General features: G+C 45.4%; 1 protein-coding gene across 4 annotated transcripts in view; it reads right to left on the bottom strand.

Moving 5' to 3' along the window:
* DOCK1 (dedicator of cytokinesis 1) overlaps positions 1-19,852 on the bottom strand; it is a 458,484-nt gene that overhangs the window by 267,402 nt on the left and 171,230 nt on the right. For all 4 annotated transcript variants that reach the window (XM_081267092.1, XM_081267094.1, XM_081267093.1 and 1 more), the window contains exons 26-27: positions 7,680-7,807; positions 5,565-5,660 (exon numbers count right to left, since the gene is read on the bottom strand). In XM_081267092.1, the coding sequence (XP_081123218.1) occupies positions 5,565-5,660; positions 7,680-7,807 (224 nt within the window). The remainder of the gene's footprint in view (positions 1-5,564; positions 5,661-7,679; positions 7,808-19,852) is intronic.

Raw genomic sequence — 19,852 nt, 5'->3', positions numbered from 1 at the left:
TAGCACCTTTGGCATGGGCTAAATGTGCAGCCCGCTCACTAACTGGACATAAACAGCTATGTGATGCAAAGATCAGAAATAACATCCTGTTTAGTGGATTAGCATAAACTAACCATGCTGGGGTGGGTGGCCTGCATTTGGCAGATAACAGGTGGAGTGAAAGCTACCGATTACCTCTTAACATTGCTCAAAAATTAACTCAAAGCACCTTTGCAGGCAGGTCTGAATATGTAGGAAATACAGAGCACGTTTTACTCACCAATGACTGGTTTTTATTTCCTCTGCTACAAGCCCACAATTAGTGACCAATCTTGAAAAAAATATCAAGGCCCCAAGAATACAAAAAAGGCATGAAAACTACTCTCCCAACACCAAATAAAAGTGGACATATAGTCTTTGCTGCTCACACAAACTCATGTGTCAGGGTGGCTTTCCGGGAGCTTTATGTTTTGTAAGTAGATTTGCTGGCCAACAGTGTAATTAGAGACAGTTTGTGCGATACCTGTATATAAAAGCCAGACACCATCCATTTGAAACATTTATAGTGAATTTTTTTCTGTTGCAAACATAAGTTTAAAAAACAACATTTTTGAAAGCACATTCATATTTACATTCCATGAGAATAAACATCTCAAAATCAACACTCATGCGGGGGATGTAACATCTTTATTGGAACGATTTGGTTAGGTCTCTTGGTTAAATAGGCACCATTCACTGGGAAACCCATGCAGCACCTTGTTTTCCAGCTAAGAAAGTATGCCAGGTCCTTATAAAACACCTAGGTTAAGTGAAAGCTCTGGGTTGTTATTAACAGCAAACTCCCCACCCCATCCAGACATCCACAGTAGAAGAAGCAGAAGTGTATCCATGACTTGAGGCCAGCGGTCAGGAGGCTCCTATGGTCCCAAACATAAGTCAAGCATCCAGACAGACTTTTTCCTTCTCTACACATGCCTCTGTGAATTTTATGGATTTTCCAAAGCACCTTCCATTGAAAGAGGCCACATTTCCACTTTGGAGAATCAGTCCTTTCCAGCCTGCTGATTTGCATCGAGGCCAGTGTGACAGTCCTTCCCACCCAGTGCATTTTGCTCGTGAACAGGCAGTGAACCCATCATGTGAAAGCAGCAGCAGCTCCAAGCACAGGAGAAGGTTCATTCCAAGGCATCATCGCTTTCTCAGGTCTCATGCCAGTTAGTGCACAAATGCTCATTCCAGAAAGGACACTCTTGTATGGGGGTGGCACCAGGTCACCACCAGTCAGGTGGCCTGCCTACACAAGAGCATCTAACCCAAGCAAGGCCCTTGGCCCAGACCATACGTGCACACAAAGAATGGTGCTCGATGCCCAGGGCACAGATGGCCTCTCAAAGAGAGGAGAAATGTAAAACCTGACATTAGACTTAATATAAACCCACATATTTCACTCAAATATGTCACGCAACCGAGTGGAGGAGGGCAGGTGAAACTGCTCCTCATCCTGTGCGGCACTGTGGCCAAGCTGGTTTCAGGGCCTGTGTCGCCTCAGCATGTGGTCCACAGTTCCACAACTGCCAGGGGGACTTGTCTTGAGTGCTGTTGTGTATAATACTTAGGATGGTGGATCCCCACAGCCCGTGAACTAAAACAAATGATGCGTAACTGACGGCGAAGTGGAGTTTTCATAAAACACAACACCACAGTCCCAGCTGCCTGGCCTCTGCAGTTGCAAGAAGCCCTGTACTGCAGGTCACGGTGGCACGGTCACAGGCAGAGTCCCACACTTCTCCACTCCACACATAAACAGGCAGGGCAGTGTGAGCCCAACAGCATCACACCGTGCCCCACAGGGACAGAGGTCATGCTCATACCAGTACCGCTGACAATATCCAGGAGTAAGTCATCAGGGAGGCACGTCTAGCCAAAGATATTTTAATCACTTTGATTTTTTAAAAATCCATTTTCATCAGTTACTTAGAGTTTTTAAGCCGATTCAGTCTTATGATTTCCACTACATTTATGCATAAATGAACAACACAGGAAGATTGAAAGCTCCAAGGCACAATGGAACGGTACAGCTTATCCAAACAGATCTATAAACTATTTTCTCTTCCTTTTCCACCTTGGAAGACCCACTGATTAAGTTTTTGTCCATCGTGTCAGGGATCTTTTTGTCCCGATCTTGCTCTAATCTAAATTCACAGAGCAACAACGGTGACATTAAGAAGCTAATGCATCTACCCTGGTCAGAGGCAAATGAAGAGGGCAAGGCTAACATGCTGAACTCAAAGGGGAAGGGTTCCAGTCCTGCTTCTCTGTTGACACCAGAAGGGTACTCAACCACAGAAAGACCCTTCCCAAAATTTTAAATGGTGAAAGTCCTTCCTGAAATATCCTGACGTTGTCATGGCTTATTAAATAATTTCAGCTCATTCAGAATATATCTTTTCAAGATTTGTTCCATGACAGCTTAGTTTTACAAGATAAATTCAAGAGAACTTTAGAAGTCTTTTTATAAATATTGGAGATGTTGGAATTGGGAGGGGCCTCCTGAAGAGCTCAATCCCCTTCCTGGTTCAGGAGACAGACTTCTTTTTGAGAAGGTCAGGGTTGTGGGGTGGGCCTGGGTCCCGGCCAACTACTGGCCAAGGGTGGGACCTTGGTGTCTCAGCTGCTTCTCAGAACATGCAAAGGTTCACCTTAAGAGCTCCTGAGAACACATGGTACCTCCAACCCAGGGCATCCTTGCCCTTCATTAGATGAGCAGGCAACTCCTGGCCTGGCCGTATTACCACCAGAAGACCCCTAGGGCTTGACCCTATGGAAACTACTCAAGGTAGAAAAGAGAAGGGGGCTTATTTTCCTGGACAGCTGACTCCTAACAAGGGCAGAGACCAGGGAACAATTCACTATTCTCTCTGATGGTGCTGAGATGGACCACACCCATCAGCACCCCCTGACTCAGTCTCACAGCAGAGACTTGGAGAAAATTTGGGCATCAAACCCAGGCTCCACGCAAGTCCTGCCACCATAGCTGCAGGGCTCGGAACCATTTCTCTATGCACATGGGGGTATTTGCTGCAGTTGCCATATGCAGGATAAAGGCGAAAATTAAATGAGAGTCTTCCCATTAGTTATGTGGTGCCCAGCACGTCAATAAATGCTCAATAATTACTACTGTTGTTGTCCTTGTTATCATTATGACTGAGAAAGGAGAAATTTCCCAAAGACACCCAGAATCACAAGGTCTCAGAGGAAATGCCATGCTCTGCAAACTGCTTTCTGCCTTTGTTCAAGATGTGAGCACAAATCACGAGCTCCCCACATTCCAAAGTACCCATCCAAATCCTCGTGGGCTTCCTGTTCACCCTTCTCTCCCCCGTTCAACTGCTGGCCACAAGGCTATGACCAAGGGAGCACACAGCTAGGATAATGTCCCTAGCCACAGCCATGGAGCTCAGAAGTGCAGTGCATGCACAAGGTCCCAGGTTCCGACAAGAGGCAGTTCGGTGGCCTCCTAGCAGTGGCAAGACACTATGTCCCTAACCAGAGCAGGACTGTGCCCCTAACCAGAGGGGACCAACCTCATCACCCCCTGAATCCACACCTGCCATCCCTCATCTGAACATACAAACAAGCCGGTCCCTCACCCAGTGTGAACCTAGTGCCACTCCAGGAAGGACCAGAGCAGGAGGGCACACTAGATCAGCTTCAAGTCACACACCATTCACTCTCCCTTCAGCTCTGTCCTAGGTCCCCTGGGAGCATGTCAGAGTGTACTGGAGCAGGACCACAGAGTATGGGACCACCAGACCTCAGGGGAGCCCTGGGGTTGCCCCAGTCCCTGGCCATGGGCTTCATTCCCTACTCAATATTAAGCATACAAAGGTGTTCTAGATTCTAGAAAAGAATAGTCTTAATGAGGAGCATGAGGAAGCAAAGTTACATAATGTAATAATGAAAAAGTATACAACAAAGTGATTTATATAGAAACAATTTATTTCCTAACTCCTACCTGTGATAGTCCAAACTCAAATGAGATAGACTTTAAAAAGGATATTCTGACCCAGCATCGTGGTGCACACCTGTAATCCTAGTGCCCCGGGAGGCTGAGGCACAAGGATCATGAGTTCAAAAGGCAGCCTCAGCACCAGAGAGGCACTAAGCAACTCAGTGAGACCCTGTCTCTAAATACAAAAAGGGATGGGGATGTGGCTCACTGGTACCAAAAAAAAAGAAAAGAAAAGAAAGGAAAATCTGGGCAGAGCAAGTCCTGAAACTCTGAGACATAAACTGGGCTACTTCACTGGATGGAAACACTCAGGCATGTAGGCTGGCCCACACTCTCTGGGGTTCATCTACACGGGCATCCTTTACCAGGATGCCAGCCACAGACAACAAAACAAGCCCAGTGCTATATGTTGGCTGTGCACCTAAAGGAGACACATGCTCCACCTCACTGCTCTGTACCCTGGGTCTGCAGAAGGAACCCAGCTCACACACCAAGAGACCAAGTGCCCTGTCTGGTGGCCAGTAAGACTCTTAGCAGCCTTTCTGTCCTTTGATTAAGGAAGTTGTTTAGTTATTTCTTTTTTTTTGAAAGGCCATTCAACAAGGTGAGTTTACTGATGGGCACTGGAAATGAAAAAATTAACAAGACCTATGTGTGGATCTTTTGCCTAAGGAACAAAATTTAAGAATAATGGACAGGGTAGGGTGGGAGGCAGGATGGGAAAGGGCAGCAACTGAGGAATGAAATTGACCAAATTATGCCATGTGCATGGACAGAAGTATCACAGTGAGTCCCACCTGTATGCAAAATTATAATGCACTAATGTAAAAAATAATAAATAGAAAGAAGAAGAGTAGAGGAAGAAGATCCAGCGGAGGGAGAAAGGGAGAGAAAGGGAGGGAAAGGGCTTGGAATGGAGCTGATTATGGAACATGGATTTATGAATATGTCAAAATGAACTCCACTGTTATCTATGAGTATAATATATTAATTTTAAAAAATATGGGAGGGCAGGGGGTGCCAATAAACTCTGGAAAAAAGGTACTATGATATGAACATAGAAAGACTGTCTAAATAATCATTAAACTATTCTTAGAAAAGTAGTTTTCCACACAGACTAAGTGGCCTAAGAGCAACACCCTTAATACACTGGACTAGACAATAAAAGTGCTAAACTGGAGTACCTCCATTACATTTTAAGATGCTTCATAAAATTTTATTAATGGCACCTTAAATGTATATATAAAGAAAGAAACAGCCAGAAGGTTGAGGACTTAGAAGAAAATCCACGTCTCTCTCTGCAAGTAATGGCGAACCATGCACCAAATGCTCTGTCCCTAGATGGTGAGTGCTAGCCTCCAGCTCGGACACTTTCCCTGGAATCAGGAAATGAGAACATCTCATACGCCACACTGTGTCCCCCCTGCTTACTATGTTTTAAAAAAATTAACTCATCTTCCAACAGCAGTTGGAACAGGACCAGATGAACCCGGGGCTGGGGAGTCTGTGACACTCCCAGGAAGATGTTCTGAGCGACACCTAAGTATTCAAGCACATGGGGCTGGGCACTTACAATGAGCTCCGAGTCCCGCCCCATGGAAATCACTGTCCGGTTCACTGTCCGGAGGAGTTTCTCCATGATTATCTGCACATGCCTCTGCGTTGGCCCCTGGAGGAAGACACACCAGTGAAAACCAACACCAAAGACAACCGTGGACATACAGCCCCCCTGTGGTCACTGGATCCATGGACCCCATAAGAAGTAAATCAATTGCTGGCCATGGTGGTGCACGCATGCAATCCCAGAGACTCAAGAGGCTAAGGCAAGAGCATTGCAAGTTCAAGGCCAGCCTCAACAACCTAAGAAGGCCCTGTATAGAAATGTTTAAAAACAAAATAAATGGATTGGGGATATAGCTCAGTGGTAAAGTATCCTGGGTTCAATTCCCAGTCCAAAAAATAAACTGATTAAATTAAAAAGTGAATAATTATAAACCTTAATGAGATGAGAAATGGTCTTTGTCAAAGGCAAAAGCCTTCACAAAGAAAACTCACAACATTTTCTTAGAGTCTATTTAAAATAATCTCTTGGGGTTGGAGTTGTAGCTCAGTGGTAGAGCACTTGCCTCATACTCGTGAGGCACTGCTTCGATTCCTAGCACCACATATAAATAAGCAAATAAAATAAAGGTCCATCAACAACTAAAAAAAAAAATTTTTTTAAATCTCATATAATTGTAATTTAATTTACACAAACCTTAAAACAAAAAGGAAATCAATTTAAACCGTATAATGTTTATGATCCCTGGTTAGACCTCCAATAACTCACACACTGGGCCATGTTGAGACAACAACCCAGGCTGCTGGGTAAGCCCGATCCCCAGACCTCAACAGTCCCACACAACAGCATCTCTGCACACCAGCTGAGGGTCAGTTTTGATTATCTAAAAATCATACCACATGGAACTCTCTATCAGAAAGAATTCACTTTTATTTGGTGTGTAACTAATCGCATTCCATGAACTGGTCTGGTCAGATGTGCACTTGGGCCCTTCTCTGAAGAGCCACTGCCCACTCCCTGAGATCTGCTCTGCAGCCTCTTCACCGAGCCTTCCGGCCAGTTAGAAAAGCAAAGATCCTGGAACAGGACTACTGAGGCTGGCCTTTGGTGAAGTTTCCAAACCTTCCCACAGGAAATGGCAGAAAGAGTTGAGGTCCCTGTCCCCAGGGATGGATTTAATCTAATCTCTTTCATCAAGAGTTTTAATCAGGCTTAGGAAGAACGAGTCAGTCCTTGAGGGGAGGGTGTCCAGGTGCAGGGGTGTGTGTGTGTGTGTGTATTGCCCAGAAAGGTATCCAGGTCACAGAGGAGAGAGCTCAGAAGAAGCCCGATCCACTTAAAGCCCTGTCCAGGGCAGAGACAGGCAATGTCCTGTTCCCACCTTCCAGACACACCTGAAAAATCAATAGTGTGCTCAGTGGTAGAGTGTTTGTCTAGCATGTGTGAGGTACTGAGTTCAATCCTCAGCACCACATAAAAATAAATAAATTAATTAAAGGTTTTGTGTCCAACTAAATCTAAAAAGTGTTTTGTTTTTTTTTTAAGTCAATAGTGTCACTCCCATGTGCACAGACATACACAGTGTGCTGAGGATGGGGACACAGGACGTGACTCCCTCACATGCTTGCACCAACTTCTGATTTAAAGAAAAAGTAACTGGAATAAGCACACGGTTCTAAACTGCAAAAGAAAATCCCAAGCTAAGAAAGCATCGGGGCAGCTATCCATGGTGGTGGAGCAGAGATCTGCTCTTCTTGAAATTCTCAAAGCACCACTGGCTTGTTTAAAAAAACAACTTTTTTCATGTGTTTGTTACTTTAATAAAAATAAGAATTGCAAGTATGAATGCAAGTAATTAGCCAACTCTTAGCCTTTTATCTGACCTTAAGGATTGCATACTCGGCCTTGGGAGGCATTTCACTGAGAAGATACAGGAAAGAGAAAACAAATTTCAATTCAGGATAAACACTGCAATGTGAAAATCACGATATAGACATAAATAAAAGTAATTTCCGGGTGCAACTCTACAGAGAGAAAGAGAGAGGCTAAGACTGAAAATGAAGGCCGTTATTTTCTAAATGAGTCAAGAATCACTTCTCAGCAGAGAGGCTGGAATGGGTCACTCACCACATCCTTCCTGTACAGCACCTCCAGGATGTTGCTGAGCAGCTGGCAGCAGGCCTCCAGGTCTTCCTGCCTCTCCAGGTGGTACTTGAGCTGATCCGTCATCATGGGAAGCAGGATTTCTCTGCAGTCTACATATGAAACAGGGTTGCTGGTCAGTGCGAGAGCCACCAAGGTACAACTCATGTGTGCTAGAAGTCTGTGCACCCCGTCAGCAACTGGTAATCACGTTCTGCAGCATGGAAACAGACAACTGGAGGGAGCAAAGGACCCAACTAGTTTCTATTGTCTGTGAGAACAGACTTTCTGTTGCTGTCGATAATTTTAAAAGATGCACACATCTATCTATGTGTGTATTTCCGTGCACTGAAATAGACATGTGACATGACCCAACAACTCACAAACATGCAGAACATACTTAATCAGGCATATATATATTTCCCTCCTTGGGCACATAAATACAAACACAAGCACACATGTTGGGTTTTACTTATTTTCTCTGTATAAATTAACTGATTTGCAACATTAAAAGAAAACACTTCATATGACAAAAATTATTCTAGTTTCAGATTTTTGAGACTCTTCATTTTGCAAGTGGACTACATGGAAGAGGTCCGCTCTGCAAAGTGATAATTAAAGGTACACAGAGCCCTTCCCAGGGCAGCTTCCTGAAGTAGGCCGAAGAGGGACAGGAAAATGGGAATCAGGGGCAGAGACACCACTATGGGGAATATGACTATAACATGGAGGACAGCTGGGCAGGGAGCAGGATCCCAGCAAAGGAGTTTGGACTTTCACCTGTTTTTAGATAGGAACATAGAAAGGATCATTAGAAAATAGAAGAGCAATTAGGAAACAAATATAGAGATACCAAAGACGAAAATTCCTAATTTTCTCTTCAAATTGGGAAATCCAATGTAACTCTAGCCTCTTCCATTTTCCAACATGGCCTGCTCACAGTGCCATTTCTGCATTTTTGAGACTAGCCTGGCCCTCACCATTCCTTGAAAGGTGCAAAGCCTGAGAGCAGCAATGAAAAACTGGTGCTTAGGATTAGACATTTTAAGATTTCCAACACCAGTAATATAGGCACACAGGTTTACATTAAATGGGTCCTGAGTTTTATGTAGGAAAAAAAGCAGGCAACACTGGAGTGAGCCCTCTGTTCAGAAATACTTAGAACTTTCCCCAGGACCACGCAGCGCTGAAATGCAGGGCTGGGTGGAGGCAGGAGTGGGGCACAGGCAGGAAGAAGGAAAGAATCCACAGTAACACAAACCCTTCCACTCCATGTCCCCCAAGGACTGTGTGTGGGCAGCCCATGCCAAGTTGTTTTGTGAATTCCGTTTGGATTCAGCCTAGGAAAGAGCTTATAGCCATACCACTGTTCCAGAAGGAGTTGTGTCCACTGAATATATGAACATGTGGATTTGCACCTTGGCTTCATGATCACACTAAGCACAAGCAATGCATAGGTTGTGAGGGCTGCACATACTCTGACAAGTCGCCAAGACAGCCTTGCTGGGGACGCCTCTGAAAGAGGCACACATGTATAGGGATGAGGCTGTCTGAGGGATCAGGACTCTGGTTTCAGCCAAGCCTGTACCAATTCCCTTTTCACCAACCCTTCCTCAATGCCGACTGAAGGGCCACAGTCATCTGAGAGAGGACCATGGCCCCCTGGACTTGAATGAGGTACTCCAAAAAGCCAAAACATGAGGTTACTACAGAACATGGTACCAGTGTTAGAGCCACCCAGATACAAAGCCATTCCAAGGGCAATAGTGCAAGAAATGACCTCGCTGGAGTGGATTTGTTTGAGAATGAGAATTCACTGAATATGCTATTTCCACAAATTCCCCAAACCCTGACATCTTTCCTATAAAACTCCAATGTCCACAAATACCATCCACCTTCAGGAATTCTAAGTCAGCTGGTCCTAGCCGCATGGGACACCCAGGGAAGAACAACACTCCAAATGCTCCAGCCCAGTGGGTAGAAAGATACCCTGGAAAGCCTCCCCCAGCCCAGCCCAGCCCTGCCGTGCCAGGCCCTTCCACGTGGCCCCCACTCGACATCTTCCAATGTGTCCTCTCTGCCCACCTCAACATGAGGTGAGCTCTGGGTCTTCCTGTTCCCTTGATCAGATATCACTGCCAACATTCTGGAGAACAAATGGATTTCCAAGGCATCTGTGGGGGTAGGGCAGGAGGGTGGATAGAGCCACTAGGACACAACAGGCAGTAACACTCCTGACCATGTGACTTCAGAGGAAACAACGGAGCCCCCTTAGCAAGGCTGTTCCTGAAGCTAGCCGGGGATCAGGTCCCGAGGGCTTGCCAGCCAGGGCAGGTCCATCAGTGGTTCTCAACATACAGAGCTGGCCTTCAGGCTCTGGAACCTAGATGTTCTGGCCTAAATCCATCTCTTACAGCCCCATTCATCTACCATGCTGGGCAGGTCACTGTGGACTGCACTGTGCTCGGCGCTAATTGAATGTGTTTGTCTCATTTGTCAGGATTACTCCAGGGTGAAGGCAGCCAAGTCTGCCTCTTCATCTTGGCAGGGAGGTGCGATCAACCATCTTGGGCTACCTGATAGGAACACCCATGTCCACCCTGCCCCAAGGGCCGTTAGCTTCACCTGGTTGCTATCCAGCCTCTCTTTGATTTAAAAAAAAAAAAAAACTTGGAAAATTCACTGCCACTTTGTTACATTTAAAGACATTTCATTCACTAAGCTCCCTGATAAGTCATTTTTCTGATGGACCAGTATCCCATTGCATCTCATCATTCAGTTCCCACGCATCCAGGGCCAGTCAAGATAAAGTGAAGAAATGGGGACAGGTATACTTTACTTACAAAGATACAATGAGATAATGTTTGAGGAAGGACTTTGCAAAACACAATCCACCATGCCATCCTGAAAGACCACCCTGAAGGACCCCCCAGCCCCAGTGCCAGCAGCTGCATCAAAAACCCCCAACCAGAGTTCCATTCACACTGACCACAGGATCAACCCACTGAGGAGGAGCATCCAGGTGCTGGGAGGTGACGCTGCCCCTGCCAGGATCTTGAGCAGCCTTCAGGGACAGGGTGACACCTTGTCCACAGGCCCACAAAGGAAGAAAGGAAACTCTGAGACAGCAGGAAGACAAGAGCCAGGGGTGGCGTGAGCCACTCCATCCACCCTACTAGTGACCCGTGATATGCAGACCTCAGCACACCAATCTAGGAACAGCAGGCCTCTAATGTCCATTTCTTGGGCCACATTAAATACTGAGGGCTTTCAAGGTCTGTCTGTCTTTATTGGGATGTCATTCCTATGACAGCACACACCTCCTCATTCTTTGTAACAGGGACAGCCCAGCACACAAACCAGAACCTGAAGGTGGGGTGTGTGTGTATGTGTGTGTGTGTGTGTGTGGGGGGGTTCATATATACACTGTGTGTTCATGTACTCAATACTCTCTTCCTTGGAGTATTTGCTGGCCCAGTCTTTACTGTGGTCCACATTTAGCATTTTATCGGCAAACCACAGCAATTTACACCTGTTAAGTGGTGAGGAGTGCCCCGCAGTCTGCAGCAGTGCAGTTCCATCCTTGGCAGGCATCTGAAGGACAGGCGCACTGTTACAAGTATTCTCCCAGCTTTCTGAGGATCCAGCTTCACCAACATTTTCCGAACCAATCTGGATGACAGAAAATGGGTGCACATACAGGCATGCCCACAAGTACATGCATGTGCGTGTGTATTGATTCAGCTAAATTTGTAATCACATGCACATGGTATCAAATTAAAGAGTCTAGAGTCAAAAACAGGTCTATGACCCAAAGCTGCTGTCAGTTAAATGGAAACTGTTAAAACAATAATAGAAATGATATCATCATACAAAGAAAACTAACGCCTTAGAGTGGCTCTACCCATAGGGTAGCCTCCCAGTCACCCTCCCGCAAAGCAGAAGTTATCACAAATATCTCAGAACCTCAGGTTGTTGAGGATCTTCTCTTATTTTGTAATTCAGTCTACAGACTATCAGTTATGATAACACTGAGAAAAGTACATCACCAGACAGACAGACAGACAGACACAGACATGCATGTCTGCAGTGAGCACAGAGCAAGGTGCACCACCATGCTCACCTACTCACGCCCCTACAGGGAAGCACTTCAAAACATGAGAAGCTGCTTCTAATGCTCAAGAAGAGGAAATCCCTGTCGCATTATGGATGGCCCAACTTGGCATCCTGTATACCCTTCCCTAAGGGCAGAAAGTCATTTCTACACAGTGATTAGCACTGACAGACCCATTGGGTCCAAAACAGATGCCCAATCAAAAAAAGAAAAAGTCTTATATTCTAAAAGAAAAACACATTTTGAATAAACTATCCACACATAACCTACTTGACTGGAAGTTGAGAATCCTGATTTCCCGAGACTTTGGGAGAGTCTGAATCAGTTCATCCGTACACATAAAGATCTTGGCTTCAGATCTTAGGAAAGATGATTAAACTCTCTGAGGCTCAATTTTTCTTCTTATCTACAAAATGAGGCTGTTGTTTGTTGCCTCTCAGGTTTATTGTGGGAACTAAAGGATGTCATGTGTGCATGTAGCACACAGCTAAATAAGGGGTAGTTGTTAAAACAACAGAAATAATACTGCTATGAACATCGATGTGGCAGTGTCCCTGTAGCATGCTCTTTTAAGGTCTTCAGGGAATAGTCGGAGAAGGGCAATAGCAGGGTCAAATGGTGGTTCCATTCCCAGCTTTCCCAGGAATCTCCAAACTGCTTTCCAGATTGGCCGCACCAATTTGCAGTCCCACCAGCAATGTACAAGTGTACCCTTTTCTCCACATCCTTGCCAGCACTTGTTGTTGTTTGACTTCATAGTGGCTGCCAATCTTACTGGAGTGAGATGGTTATCTTAGGGTGGTTTTGATTTGCATTTCTCTGACTGCTAGAGATGGTGAGCATTTTTTCATGTACTTGTTGATTGACTGTATATCCTCCTCTGAGAAGTGTCTGTTCAGGTCCTTTGCCCATTTGTTGATTGGGTTATTTGTTATCTTATTGTCTAATTTTTTGAGTTCTTTGTATACTCTGGATATTAGGGCTCTATCTGAAGTGTGAGGAGTAAAAATTTGTTCCCAGGATGTAGGCTCCCTATTTACCTCTCTTATTGTTTCTCTTGCTGAGAAAAAACTTTTCAGTTTAAGTAAGTCCCATTTGTTGATTCTTGTTATTAACTCTTGTGCTATGGGTGTCCTATTAAGGAATTTGGAGCCCATAGTATTGTGCACAATTAACCCTTTCAGCTAAAAGCATGCCGAAGCAAACTAGTAGTTCACAATTGCACTATCAAACATGGTAGTCACTAAGCACTTGAAATGTAGCTGGTGCCACTGAAGAATGGAATTTTGATTTTATTTAATTTTAATTGGTATAGTGTAAAGTCAAATGTAAAAAGTGATACTTGATTTAGTTACTGGAAATAAGTATTAAGAACATCTTGAGCATGTGACTCTAGTTTTACAACAGCAAATTGTATCAGATGATAAGTACAAAGAATGAGTCCCTGATGAAAACGTAGCACCAAAACAGAGATGTGAAATGAGGGTGAAATGCACATTCGGTTTCACAGACTCGATGTGAAGAAAAGAATGTAAACTGTGTCATTAATCATTTTTAGACTGAGTTCATATTGCCTTGATATTTGAGATAAAACATTATTGAAATTAATTTTACCAACTGCATCAGACTTTTTCTAATGTGGTGATTAGAACATTTTAAATCACATCTGCAGCTCACATCAGCAGGTCAGCACAGCCCAATGGCATACCAGGAGGCAGATGCTGACGGCCTCAGATGCAACTTCTCCTCCTAGGAGTCAAGGCCACAGCTTTCTCCCACCAGACATCCCGTCAAGTGTGTGTGACTCCAGGGCCTCTCAGAGATCCTGAGTCCAACTTCAGGCACAGCAGCAAGAAATCCATAATGAGCCCGGTTGCCCTTGTTTTATCTACCATGCCCAGAGAGCAATGAAGGCATTTGGGCTCAGGCAGCCAGGGAAGGGGCAGGCAGCCTAGTGGGCTCAGACCCCAGAACACTGCTTTTGCTGCTCACACCAGCCTGTTTCCATGCTCCTGTCCGCAGGGTGACCCATGATTACAGGCTCCAACCATTTAACATCTGTTCATGCTCAGTTGTGAGGGCTGAAGCCAGGATGATTAATGCTCTGGTAATGGGCACAGAGAAAAAAATATTAATCTTTATAAGAGGTATTCAACAGGCATCATCGGCTTATAAATGTCCAAGCAGAATATCCGTCTATAACCCCATTACAGCTCTACATTAAAGTAAGATACAAAAATGAGTATGAATTTGTCCATTTAAAACACTCATTTTTATGAATACTGAGTAATGTGCTTCTTAATTTTTAGTTTGGTCACATTAAACAAATGATCCATAAAGTGCATTTAATAACCTTGTGTATGTTGCACAGACTGAGAGCCAGAATAACACTTTTGATGAGAATTAAACAGTAAGAGCCATATAAATGGGGAATGCTTTCTATTTATCTTTTATAGATAACCATCTTATTTTCAACCATCTATGAATCCTATACCCACATTTCAATATGTTCCAGTGATTTTTCTCCCTCCACGCAGGTCCTTAAGCAGCAGATTATGCAGGAGACAGTGCCAGCACTGGAAAGGGTCACGGGAGCTGTCCATTCATCTCCTCTCAGCACAAGAGTGGGGACCAGGAACCCGAGGAAAAACACTTTCAGGAACCACACTGCTAAGGAGAAGCTGACTCCTGAGCCAGGGCTCGGCAGGGCAAGTGACCCAGGCATGTGTACGTGTAAATATGGGGGAACACTGGCCTGCCAACTGAAGAGGGAAGTTCCCAAGAAGCATCTCCATGGAACAACTAAGGAAAGTGAGTGTGCCAGAGGAGACTAATCAAGTCACCCTGGCATGGTGCTTCTCCTTTCTGGATGTTAGTGTCCTCATGTGTAAAATGGACAGACACAAATGCTCTGCACAGCATTCCTACTCTGACTGGACAGACAGCTCCTTTGAAAGTGTTCTGCTCAGAACAGTGACACCAGGCTGCCTGCTGACACGATCAGAAATGCAGCGATCTGCAATTCAACCTAGAGGTGCCCCATGTCATGGAAATTTAATTGAGAAGGTAACAGAGCAAGTAAAAAGAGCACGGAAATCGGAAGGAGCACAGCAGTGTGCATGGGACCATGGGAACAACATGGAAAACAATGCCTTCCGAATGTAGGCCAGGCAAGAAGGGAGCTGCCATTCAGAGACCAGTGTGTGGAGCAGACAATCTGGACCTTTAGTTTGAAGAAATATAATGATAGGGATCATCTTTCCATTATTTTGTAATAACAAATAATAGTTCAGAAGAAGTAAAAGAAGCACCCAACGTGGAGACATATTGTAGATGTGTCCCATTTAGAAATAGATGAGAAAATTAGAAAGACTATAAAATCAAAAGCCAGGAAAGGCTGTGTGGGAAGCACTGGTCAGACAGGGAGTCTATCTTCTATGTGGATGGGAGAGATCAAGGAGGTGTTTGGTAAGTCTGTCAGTCTGTGGGCAGACTCATCATATGGAAGATGAGAAAATAAGGAAGGACACACAGTACTATGGACAGATGTCCTATCACTGGAGAAAAGAGGCAGCCAGGAACAGAGTCAGGGTCTGGGTGGTCCTGGCCATGTGCTCCTCCTGGTGCCCTCACAATGAGATTTATACGTTGAACATAAATGAATGCAGGCCAGTTGTAGGCCTACATTTTAAAGAAACTCTGGCTTGTGCTCTTGGGCAGGGATTTATATACTAGTAGAAGAATAGGGTCATAAAGCAAAACCTACAAGACTGCAAGCTGATGTGGGGCTCTTCCCACTGCCCCAGCAACATCATCACACGGTAAAGTGATCCACACTCAGGCCCCAAAGGGAATCACGGGTTGGAGGACTGAGGGGCACAATCTGCTGATGAGGTACAAAAAAGGTGAGGCCCCCTCCTCAGAATGTCCTTTCTGTACTGAGCATCAAGCAACAGGGACAGGAGCCCGCTCCCAAGTGGGCACAGAACTGAGTCAACAGGGGACCAGGGTGACGAAGTTTAGATTGCACCATGAGGAAAGGCTGGCACTGCCAAATGATCACAGAGAGAAAGAGAAAGAGGAGAGAAGAAGCACACTCCTGAACATGTGAGCACAACGCTTCGTGGTTCATGTGGTCTAGCCCATGTATGCGCTTGCTTGTGCATGAGTTTTTGTCTTATTCCACACAGCATTTTGAGTCGATCCAGCTCTCAAAATGCATCCCTCATTCAGTGGGTGTGAAACCTTTTAAGAAAAGCAGATGATGGATTTGAACAAGCCAGCGACTTAATCAGCACCAGGGTGGTGGACAGCTCCCTGCCTGGGATGTTGCTTGCACACATTAGACCTTCTTATTAAACTTTGAAGTCCTTATCTGTAAATTGAGATAATTACTCTTTTTGAATTCTACATTTTTAAGTTGATGACTTGAAGGCTCTCAGAGGACTCAAACCAGCTGCCCGCAGTCCTGAGCACATGGTAGGTGATCAATAAATTATGATGGGATCGAAATGGATACTACTAAAACATTCAATAAGTCATTTCTAAAAGCCTGCACTGTTTTAGCAAATGATCTCATCAAAACCATATGTAATGAAAGACACAAAGTAATATGCAGAATGAAGGGGAAACGGGAGTGTGTTATGGGGGTAGAGATTAAAAGTTTTCTCAAGGTATGCATAAAAAATAGAAGAGGATGTGATGTTTATATTCCACATTATTTAAAAGAGCCAGTTTTCAGTGTTCCCAGCTGGCAACATTCATTAGAAGTCATCAGCACAGCAAACTAATTAAATAAAGTATTCCAAAATGCTATACGAGTGGTCCATTAAGTGACTGTGGCAAAATTAGCCCCAACCCCAATTTTTCTCTCTGTACAAACATCCATCAAGTTAACAAAAGTACTTCAGAGTAGTTCTGGGCTTAAGATCTATTTTCCACAGTAGAGAAACTCAAGAGAGATTGTTTTGATTTGTTTATGGATCAAAGCATTAATACTATAGATACACATTAACCATGCAGCTTTCCTTGTTTGTGACTTAAAGCAATTTTTTATTAATAGGGCAATTGTTAGAGATGTAAATTTTCTTTCTTGGACCTGTTCACTGTAAAAAAATGAATCTGACCCCAACAGTGCCTCACAGCATGCCAACAGGCATGTGGGTCTTTGCCTTCAGACTTCTCAGGGCTTCTGTCACTAACGCTCCACCATTTGAAAAAAGAGTTTGACTCTGTTTATAACTAGAAGATTTTCTTTTCACCTTGAAAATAAAAATGACAAACATAATTTAAACTCTTTAGGCCTACATTTTAAAGAAACTCTGGATTGTTCAAATGGAATAGAAATGAAGTTTTCAGAAGGCTGAGACAGACTATCTCAAAGGAGCCCCTTTGCTATGCTGAAGACAAGGGCACAGGACGGACAGGGTTTGAGGAAACAGGACATTCCCATTCCCACTCACCACTGGTCCCCACCAGGAAAACCACAGCAATAACAGAAACTGACAAACCAAAGGGCAGCCAAGGAATAGCAGGCTCACAGGAGAAGCCGTCCATCAGGAGTCCCAAGCTGCTGCCGATGGGGAAAAGGCCGTTCCTGCCATTCAACTTCAGAGTTTGAATGTTCAAAGCTTTGCACATCAGGACTTATGCTCCCCTCCAGAACACAAAAACAGGATATAAGGGAAAGTCCCCAGTAAGTGCTAAAATAAAATATCCATTGCCTAAGTCACTGTTAACACAGGAACAGAGGAAGATCACACCTTGGAAAACAAAGAAATGGCTCCATGTTAACTGCAAGAAGCTTCCCACAAAGGGCTCCGATGCCGAGCTGCAGGGCAGAGGAGGCCCGAGGACAGGAGTGCACGGCCCCGGGGATGCTCACAGGACCTCCTTCAGCACAGCCAATGCTCCTGATGTTCTTAAAAGTAAACGCTAGCTCAGGTTGGTTTATTTTATCCCAATTTCTATAACATTAATGTAGAACATTTTTGTGGACATAAATCCTAACCCTCGATGTTCCAGTGCTTAATTTAATTATACTGAAACTTTTCATTTCTATAATAGGATTTAAGCTTTAATTTTCAGAGCTTTTGTCAGTTATGTGGGCAACAATATAATCACATGGGAACAAAGCTACAAATTACAAAGTGTCGACCTTCCCTTCTCTTTGTATCTTGCTTTGAACATCAGCTCTCTCCACACCACAGATGATATGCAAGAGTCAACGTTTTGTGCTGCACGTAGTCTATTCAGCCAGCTCTCACGCAGTCAAGTCACGTCGCTGGACCAGGCTCAGAAGCCATTACCGTCCATTCATTGGCCCTCCTGCACAGCATGCTAACGAGCCCAAGGCCACGTGTCTCAGCACAAGAGTGTGGACAGGACATCCAAGGTGGATGTGAGACACAGCACAGGGACCAGCCCCAGGGCAAGTTCTCCCACTCAGGTACAACCTCATTGCTGAGTCCTACCACTATAGTGAAATGCCAAGATGATGGATTTGCTTCAAATTGTCTGGGGTGCAGGGTACACACAGATAAAAAGGGTTGGCCCTGAATTCAGAATTCTTGAAGCTGGGGCGAGTACATGAGCCTGCTCACTGCCATCTCTCCACTTTCTGTCTGTGGGAAACGTTATGTGGTTTTCAGAAGAAGGCATCTTGAGTCAGAGGTAGGGTAGAACTGTGCACACCCCGTCACGTTTCCACAAACTGGGGGAGCAGCACGTCAGAAGCCAACTGAAGGCCGTGTGGACTTCATGACACTGCTCACAGGCGACCTTCCACTTAGGCCTCTCAGGAGTCCCCCACTTTCCTCTCTCATTTTTACCCCTTCTCAGTGATATCCCTGCATTCTCACATGATCAAGCCATTCAGAGGCCAAACCAGGAGAGAGAGCCAGTTTCCCCAGCAGAGCCCAGAACTTCACCTCCCTTGGAGCAAGTGAGCCACACATGTGTGGCTGGTCACACGTCACCTTCTGCACTAGCTCCAGGGAAAGAGATGCTGGGTCGGAACACCCTTGTACACCTCCCTCCCTCAGCACCTGGGGTCAGGCTGGCTCTAGGTGCCAACGGTGGAGCAAAAAGAAGATGAACAAGGCACTGCTTGGGAGCTTTCCTTCTAGGGAGGGACCAAGGGTGACAGGCAGTGATGTCACAGGTGGACGGAGCTGTCATGAGGAGCCCAGGCAGGTGAACCCAGTGCCTCTGGGAGGAAGCTCCTAGGACAGGTAATTTTATGGGAAAACAACTGGGCCATAGGGTGCCCAGATAGCTGGTGACACATTATTTCTGGCTGTATCTGTGAAGGTGTTTCCAGAAGAGATTCCATTTGAACTGGTGGACAGAGTGGAACAAACCCACACTCCTCAGTGGGGGTGATCATCATGTGGTCCCTGGGGACCAGGAGCAGGAGAGGAAGTCTGGACTTCTCTGTGAGCAGATGGCAGCCGTGACAGAAGTCCACTGTCCTCATTCCAGCCAGTTCCACAAGGGTTGGGGCCCAACGCAACCCTCTGCGCCAAGAGAAATGCGGCCTGCTGTAGCCCAACAAACTTGGCTGGATACATCTTCTGTCTCCATGTGCAAAACTGAGAAGTGGGGAAACAAGGCTGGGAACAGCCAGAGCGCTGAGAGCGGTGGCCCCCAGGGGCCCAACCTGGCCAGGGAAGGCTCTTCCAAGGGGCAGCCATTCCCACCCAGGAATCCACAGCCCACATGCAAACACACCCCTGTCTCATTTCCATAGAAATGGACCCCTTCAGCTGTGGAATGGCTTTGACATCAGGGGAGATGGTGCCAAGGAAGGAAACCAAAATGGAGTGGCATTGGTTCTGGTCAGATAAGTGGAGTCCAGCACACTGAGAACTCTTGGGGACACAGCAGTGGCTAAACTTTGAAATGGGCTGCAGATGAGCCCAGCCCCACCCCACCCCAACACCCATGCTGACCTTTGACCTGAGCCAATCTAGGTTTCCTAAGCTCTGTGTAACCTCTGCAGACCTTCTGTACAATACACCCTTTCCCCACACCACCCTGAGAC

The sequence above is a fragment of the Spermophilus citellus genome, assembly GCF_964194105.1.
Source record: "Spermophilus citellus genome assembly, chromosome: 15".
NCBI classification, from domain to species: Eukaryota; Metazoa; Chordata; class Mammalia; order Rodentia; family Sciuridae; genus Spermophilus; species Spermophilus citellus.
The sequence above is the reverse complement of the archived record's forward strand: the minus strand, read 5'-3'. Positions and strand labels throughout refer to the sequence as shown.